Genomic DNA, 8,536 nt, shown 5'->3' with positions numbered 1-8,536 from the left:
AGGTCACGCCAACTTTAAGACACAAACAAAATATCTCTTCTCGCCATCCCTTCGCCCAGCCCACCCCCGCACAATGGCGATTACGAAATCAAGCGATTATCGCGTGCTCTCATCTATACAAACCTTCCAATCGCTGCGCTCTAACTACCTGTCCAATTCAATCTCGCGTACTGTGCGGCACTGCACTGCTATTAATCCAATTTTGCATCTCATAAAATCGAAGCACTGACTGGCCGACCGTGTGTGTGTTTATGTGCGCAGGTATCGGCCCCATTCACTTCCACCGCCGCGAGCCACCACCTCCGTCCGTTGGGAAACAAAAAAGCATTAATTTCACTTGTCCAATCGGACGACGACTACGACGGCGATTGAATCAGGTTGGCTTCTGCCGCAACGCCATTGTAGCAAGCCGGCCGATCTGGATCGCACTGTTGCGGACTTCCTCGGACCCAAACCGATTCGAACTCATTATTTTCGATGTTTTACAGAACACAGCCGCCCCGAAGAGAGTGGAGGGATGACATCGAGGGAGGTTGCAACGACCAACGAACGACCAACCAAACCGAGGCAGACAGAGCGAAATGATCAAAGCGGAAAAACCAAAAACTGAATCGCTGGATTGGACAGACGGACACGGGACGACCGACGTCGAACCCATTGGTACGGAAACCAACATGCCGAAACTCGAATGGAATTAAAATAAAGAATGAAAAGAACGTAGTTTTATATTGATTAATTAATTTTTTCGTTTTATTCATTTTTTTCTCGATTTTCTATATTGGTTTTTTGTATAGCTCTTGCTTTTGACTCACAGAAAAGAAGCTTTTTTAATTTCATGTGTTGTGGTTTTGTTTTGTCATTTTATAATCTGATCTTCCTATACACAGGTAAAGTGTAACATTTTAATTATTCAGTCTGGTCACACAATATGCTCTGTTTTATGACTTTCCTACTAATAATCTGCTTCAGTTGTATTTCTTTATGATAGGTTTAGCTTTTCCAACTTCTTCCCGCCCAACTTTGCCTTAACGATAATACTTTTTACATAGTTGTGTGTTTGCCATCACCCGGACTGGCAGGCTTCAATATTTACACAGAGAAAAAAATAAATTCTTTCCTTTTCACTATTCTACAACGGCGCCTTTGTTTGCTCATTCAATATTAGCACTAATATTCGCTCATGTCAGTCACTTTCCTTGCTCAGTTTGCTGCCACGCTCTAACTATCTTCAGCAAAAGCCCTAATCGCTAGAACCAACATTCTATGCTTGCCTTACACTGCATTTTTTGTTCGCTAAACGAAAAATGAGTATCCGTCAATTAAATAGCAATAAATAATTTAAATAACCGTTTGAAATATGGATCGCAAACTACACGGACGCGAATAAACCGCAGTTCGTTGCGGTCAGAACAAAAACACAAACTTAATGGGGCAAATCAGAAAGGTGTGATAATATTTTAGTTTTGATTTCGATTGTGTGGCGTTTTTTGAAAACATTTCCCATCGGAACATTGGCCGGCCTTTCTAACTTTAAATAATTATAATTTTCGGTTCGTTACCTTTTCCTCCGTTGTGGAACATTTTATGGCTAGTTATTACTTTTTTGTTGTTTGCTGCGTTTGTATGAATGAGTGTTTGTGAATTTGTTGCTGCGTAGTGAGTAATGGTAATAGTATTTTGTAGCATTTTTCGGTACATAGTATTCGGCATATCTCTCCAGCTTTATGTATTCTGTTGTCATTTTTCTGCATCATTATTTTTAAAACTTATAAAATACGATATCACAAATATTTTTCTTCTCGTCTTCACTTGTCTTGTTGCTCCTCACATTTCGCCTAACAACGCACAATTTTAATACTCCGAGTTTCTTCTTTTTACATAATTTAGCACTTAGTAATTTCCTTACTGACAGCTGCAGCATTTAAATTCTTTTTCTTGATAGCGCTAGTATGGTACAACTACGTATATTTACATTCACACACTACTTAATCACTTGACTATTTCTTTTTCGAGCCCTCGTCGTCATCGTGTGAGACGATTTGAGCCGCCCCTAGACGAGATAGGCCTGCACATGATGGCCATGGGGGACGGTGTTTTGGCCGGATAGCATGCCCATGCCGTTCGCGCCGGGACCTCCGGGCCGCCACGTTGATGGCCGGTGCACTCCAGGAACCATGTTCTCGCACTCCAGCGTGCTGTAGTCGGAATCGATGCTGGAGTAGATATGTTCGCTTGGTGGCCGCTGGGGAAGCTCCACCATTCCCCGGCGAGACGGCCTTGGACTAGGAGTGGCCGTTGTCGCCGACGAGTAGTTCGCTTCGTCGATTTCCGGACAGTAGGCCGGTGGTGCTTGCCGGAACATAACACCGGCGCTGGCAGTCTGCTTTACCCGCTCGTGATGATCGATGGTGTAGTTGTTGCCCCGATAAGGCTCATCCACCGGCAGAGCATACCGCAGCTTCTCCCAAAAGTGCCGATCGTTTCTTTTTATTCTATTTACAGTGGTGGTTTTAAGATAAGGAACTAGTTCGACGTCGTTTTCCGCTTCCAGAATCACGCCAACTTCTTCGAGAACCACCAGCTTGTGGGGTCTTCCTCTCAGCGCGTCATGGACTGCCCTCCGCAGCTCACAACGACTCCACTCGGTTTGCAGGAAATTTCGTGACAGTAGCATTACTATTCGGCGTGACGCACGTGATGCTTCCAAGAGTTGCAAATGTGTCGCTTCCTCCGATAAATCCCTATGCTGCAAGCATAACCTCAGAGGGGGACGTCCATTTTCCAGTTCGACCGCAAAATTCCTCGCAACATAATCAGCATCCTTTGCCGAATAGATAAATATGGCATCGTATAGCTTTTCGGAGTCTTCACACCTTGGCCCGAACACTCGCACGCCGTACCGCGAGAACAGCCAGAACCTCAACGGCTCGCGAAAAATAAACATAATCAACACAAACACCAACAAGCAAGCGATAATTAGTGCCGCAGCCAGCAGGAATATGTAGGTCTCCGATAATCGATCCGGCAGTACCGAGCTCCCTGCATAGTAATCACTGCAACTAGCCGTCACGTTGAAGTCCAGATCACGGTGCATTCCATCGTCCACGCAATAGATGTCTTGCATGTCTTGGATAATGACGGCATTGTCGGCCACAAACGAGGTGAGTTCTTGCATGAACCGACAACGGCAGCTCCAGTAATTACGCCCCAGTGAAAGAGCCTGCAAGCTTTGCAGCTGCGATGCCTGGAGCTGGGCCATCGGAATCGTTGTTAACCGGTTGCCATCAATACGCAGCACCTGCAGCGAGTACAGCGGTGCGAATGAGTTGTTGGCGATCACAGAAATCATGTTATTTTGCAGATAGAGCTCCTTCAGCAGACCGAGATTTTCAAACTCATAACCGTGAATCTTTTGGATAGCGTTATCTTCCAGGTGGAGCACCTGCAGCGCAGTCAGTCCGGCGAATGTACGATTTTGAATAGTGATAATTTTGCTTGCATTGGCAAAGAGGACTTTCAGATTTTTGCGACCGATAAAGGCATGGTTTTGCAGCTCCGGATAGTCATTACCGTCCATATACACTTCGGTAGCGTCCATTGGAACCGGTTTGGAAAGCGTAGCTCGCTGGTTGCCACAATCGACCACGTTCGTTCCCCAAGTCTGATCATGATAGCACGTACAATTGGTCGGACAGGTCATCTCGCAGTCACACGCGTCGAAATCACAGCAATGGCACAGGGCGAAACAGTGGGTTTCGTATTTACACAGGAAGTCTTTCGGCTTGAGGGAAACGATTGGCCTAATAGGGGAGCCTCGGGCGTGCGGCATGATGCATTCCACATTCGGCAGGTCCATGATTTTCGGGTGCTGGCGAGCTGTCAAATTGTTTACCCGCTGCATCCACTCCATCGAGCAATCACACTCAAACGGGTTCCCTCCGAGATAGAACTCCGGCAGCGGTTTATCGATGGGCTGCGGGGCCACTCGCAGCTGGTGCAGCTGCAGCTTTTTCAGCGAATTAGCGTACAGATCAACGCGTGCCAAATTAATTTTATCGATGAAGGTGTTCGCATGGATGGTGCTAATGTGGTTATCGTTGACAAATAGCAGCTCCACGCTGTTCGGAACGTTCATCGGGCCAATATCGGTCAGTCGGTTGTGGCTTGCGTCCAGTGTTTTCACTTTGATTTCCTCCTGGAGCTTGTAGTAGTTGCCCAGCGACTCGATGTAATTGCCGTGGATGTCTAACCACTTGAGATTGCTCGGGATGAATGCAAAGTCGAACCAAACCAGGTGGTTTTCCGCCAAGTTCAGCCACAGCAACGATGAAAGCGTTGCGAAAATTCCATTAATGTCGGTCAGAAAATTGCCGTCCAGCCGTATCGCTTCGATGTCCAGATTTTTATCAAACGAGCCACGCTCAATGTTCTGCACACGATTTTTCGCCAGATTCAGCACGCTGAGCCGGGGCAAATCAGTGAACATGCCGATGGTAATGTTTTCAATCTGATTATCGATCATGCGGAGCCCGGTGAGCTGGTTGAGGTTGGCGAACGTTCCGTTCTCAATGTAGTTGATTTGATTTTCGCCCAAATCCAGCGCACGCAGCACGGATAAGTCGCGAATGGCGTGCGGGACCTCTGTGAGCTGATTGGAGCTTAGGTCCAGCTCTTTCAAATCGGAACAGTTCTTGAACACATTGCGCTCCACTATGTTGATGAGATTGTTGTTTAGGGTGAGCTTCGAAAGCACGTACAATCCATTGAAGAGCCGATCGTCGAGGGTGTGCAATCGATTTTCGGCCAAATTGAGTGTGTGCAAGTTGTACAGAGGAAGGAACGCATTGTCCTCGATGTAGCCGATTGAGTTGTTGCGGAGGTCTAGGATTTGCAGGAAGTACAGTTCTTTGAATGTTTTGGAGTCGATGCGAGTGAGCGCATTGTGGGCCAGATTTAGTACCACCAGGCGAATCAATCCGGAGAAGGTTCCATTGTCGACGTGATGCGACGAAAGTTGGTTTCGCGACAGGTCTAGAACCAGAAGCTGCTCCAAACGGTGGAACAAAGCACGGGGTAGCTCGTAGAGCTGATTGCCTTGCAGGTGGATTTCTCGGAGCTCTCTGGATCCTGCCAAAAGTCCAGCTGGTAGCGTTTCCAGATGATTGTAGCTCAAATTCAGTGTCCGCAGCGAGCTCAAACCGGCCAGAGCCTCCCCGTGCAGTTCACTAATATTGTTGTACTCCAAGTTGAGATGCTGCAGACGTCGCAATCTGGATACACCCCAGTTTTCCGGGATCCGCATTATTTCATTGTAACTCAGGTTCAACGTTTGGATTTCCGATCCACCACCACAGGTTTTTCCCGACAGCCCCAAACTCTCAGTCGACCGAATTCGATTGTTCGTCAAGTTCAGCACTTTTAAATTAGTCAACGGGCACAAGAAACCGTCCGGAAGCGCACGGATATTATTATCACTCAAGTCCAAATTTTGCAGTTCTTTCAGTCCCTTCAAGGAAGTGGCCTGCAGTTCCAGCACTTTACCAGCACCCCACTCATAGTTTCTGGTATTTACACTTAATTTCTTCAGGGACAGCATCCCTTCGAATGCCCCCTCGGGAAGTTGCAACAACTTGCAGGAGTCGATTTTCAGTTCACTTAGGCTCGACAGTCTCATAAACGAGTTCGGCGATAATTGACTTTCGAACAGAATTAATTCACTGCACTGAATATCGAGCCGAGTGGTTCCTTCGGCGCCCTGCAGGTCCAATCCGGTGCGCTCGAGCGTCCGCAGCCGGCAGGTCACACTCGATTTCTCATATTCCCAGCTGCACTGGGACCCAAACGCTGCCGACAACGACATTAGCAGCGCGAGCACTGCTGCCAAAGTCCTGAAGCATTCCATCTTCCCACCGTCCAGAGGGACACAACCACGGGAGGCTCTTCAACTATTCGCCTACGGTTAACCGATTTTACCACGTTATGCGCTCTATAAACTACGTTGCCACAATATCATAAATTAAACATTTTGAACTTTGTTCTTCTTGCTGCTGCTTTGCTTCAACACGGGGGCTGCTGCTGCCACCGACCGTGCTCCGGTTGTTGTGTTATCGATTTTTTTTTTCTCTTCTCGTTACAAAATCAAGCGGCAGAACTCGGAAACGGAACCGAAACGACGGAACACAGAAAAATCTTGGCCAATGAAAATGAGCACGATTTTCAAATATTTCACCAAACTACCGCCGCACTGTTATTTCATTTTCCCGTCGAATATATGCACTGCCTCTTTTTTTCTTCGATCGCTCTTCATTTGAGACATTAATATTTCTTCGTACACTCTTCAGCCTTTATTATTCAGTTCATTTCACACGACTCCGTTGGAGCCAGAGCCAGAGGTTGTTATAATTTTCATGTTGTTCTTCGCCTTTGCCACCACACACACCATTCGTCGATTCTTGGTATCTGCTGCGGCGCTTTTTTTTCTCTTCACTTCGGCTACGGTTCGCTGTTTGCCGTTGCTTCGCTCCACTTTACACACACGTCCACCGCAGTGAAAGAACTTGCTTCACATTTGTGGGAGAACGGTTCTCGTTATTCTTGGGAGGAAGTTTGTAACACCCGTACGCGGGACGATGTGCAATGTGCGTCTATTCTGCGCGACGATCCGACTCGAACTGACTTGCCACTCTGGTCGGTTGGAAGTTGAAGTTGGAACAACTCCGCCAGCGGTGTGTGCGAACGAACGGAGAATGAAGGAACGCACTTCGGGTGCGGGCGTTCGGCTTCGGTTCGGGTCCGGTTTTGCATTGGCGCAGTAGTTTGGCGGATGGCCGCCGTTTTGGGCGAGGGCAGCACCTGCCGGTCGGTGCAAACGAAACCACTTCTGCGAGAAGTATATCGGAAGGCATTTGTCAACCGCGGAGCGCGCTGGGTTTGTAAGCATTCGTGCACGGAGTCAGCGAGTATGGTCGGGTAGGTTGAAGCACAAGTAAATGATGGAAAACTATATCGCATGCAGTTTGGTCTCGGTCGTTCTTTTTCCCTTCTCGTGCCTGGCTTAATATGCTCTCGTTGATGCGACGGCGGTGCCGTTCGATGCCGTGTGCTGCTCGTTGGTCCCATGAGAGTGCAGCACCGTACGGACCGACCTATAGAGGAGAGCTCCGGTACTCGACCAGTCTGTGTGAATGCCATAAATATTATGTATTTATGCAAATCAGTTTTTGTTTGAGAATATGATATCGGTCGGTCTGGATCGAGAGTCCTGATGTTTGTCGCGGCCTTACCACAGAGTTCTAGTTGGAGAGCACACACGGTGCCCAAGGTTCCAGGTCGGACGACAGTCCTCGACGTTGCGATGCGATGTATATGTTTCGATAATTTTAGAATCGTGATTTGGAATCATAATTACACATAAATGTCACGCTCTTGGTCGTATAATTTTCTGTTTGAGTTTGTTTCGCGAGTAATCATTCCTGCCCTGCTCGCCTCCGCTTCCCATGAAGCTCGATTTAGCCGGTGTTGGAAAAATGTATGCGACGATAGAAATCAATTAATTCTCACGACGAGTCCGGGTATTCGTATACCAACCAGTTGGCGTCTTTACCCACTTCAGAATGCGTGATCGAGGTCCGTCGTTCGCGCGATTTGAACTTAGAGACATTTTACCTCGCACGCGTCGCCTTCTCCACATGTCTTCAGTCCGAGGCGCGGGAACTGGGGAATAGTTGGGGAAGAGTTGTTGAACTTTAATACTTTTTTATTGATGAAAATCATCGTCTATTGAGCTGTCACTTCTCCCCTGCGCGTGATTGAAGTTCGAGTTGGTATGGTGTGTGGCTGAACTGCGAGTTCGAAGAGTGGCCACCACCGTGACGAGTACGTCGATTCTGACCCCCTTCTAATTGAGCCAATCGGAGAGGAACCCAACCGTCTGGTGAATTTTTCGATATGCAAGATCGATGGATTTAATAAGGTTTAAAACTGGGTGGGGAAGCCCCCGTCCATTTGGAATCGCTGAGCAAACAATTGGAATTAATTGGAATAACGCTTTGCATTGTGGGATCCGTATCTGAATGATTGATTACCGAGGCGTGCTTCCCGGGATCATTAGTTAGTTTCCGACTGATAACAGTCGTTTTGACACCGCTGGTAACTCCAGCTAATGATTCAAAAACTTCAGACTATCCAATTATGGGAAACTCGATTTTTTTTTTCTCGCTGGGGTATCGTGTTTAATTTAATGGTGTTAACAGCTCTCTGGAAGGTGTCAATAGTACGACGGGAAATGTTAGCAGCTTCGTTGGATTCAACACTTTCCGAACTTAATTTAATTGAAGTTCATAAAACATTCAGTTCGAATTTACTTGAAGTGGCTCTTATTTGCTGAAGCTTGCTGCCAATAGAAAGCTTCCATTTACTTAAAATTACTTTTCTCTTTAAACAATCGTGACTGTAGTTATAATGTGCTTTGAGCTCTCTTCAACTGTTCACATCAACCGAAAGGCATATTGGCGCCTGTGAATTCTAAATATAAGCA

The 8,536-nt window shown here is 47.0% G+C and overlaps 1 protein-coding gene across 1 annotated transcript; it reads right to left on the bottom strand.

Annotated features, from left to right (window-relative positions):
- Positions 1 to 721: 721 nt before the first annotated feature.
- Positions 722 to 6,665, bottom strand: LOC134220603 (toll-like receptor 7). The gene has a single exon (XM_062699707.1). The coding sequence runs from the start codon at positions 5,900 to 5,902 to the stop codon at positions 2,051 to 2,053; it is 3,852 nt and encodes a 1,283-aa protein (XP_062555691.1). The 5' UTR covers positions 5,903 to 6,665; the 3' UTR covers positions 722 to 2,050.
- Positions 6,666 to 8,536: the final 1,871 nt, after the last annotated feature.

The sequence above is a fragment of the Armigeres subalbatus genome, chromosome 3, assembly GCF_024139115.2.
Source record: "Armigeres subalbatus isolate Guangzhou_Male chromosome 3, GZ_Asu_2, whole genome shotgun sequence".
NCBI lineage: Eukaryota > Metazoa > Arthropoda > Insecta > Diptera > Culicidae > Armigeres > Armigeres subalbatus.
This window is presented reverse-complemented; position numbering and strand designations above follow the sequence as displayed.

Bases quoted from the DNA above. Each gene is read 5' to 3' on its own strand.
- LOC134220603 (XM_062699707.1), bottom strand. From the start codon at position 5,902: ATGGAATGCTTCAGGACTTTGGCAGCAGTGCTCGCGCTGCTAATGTCG.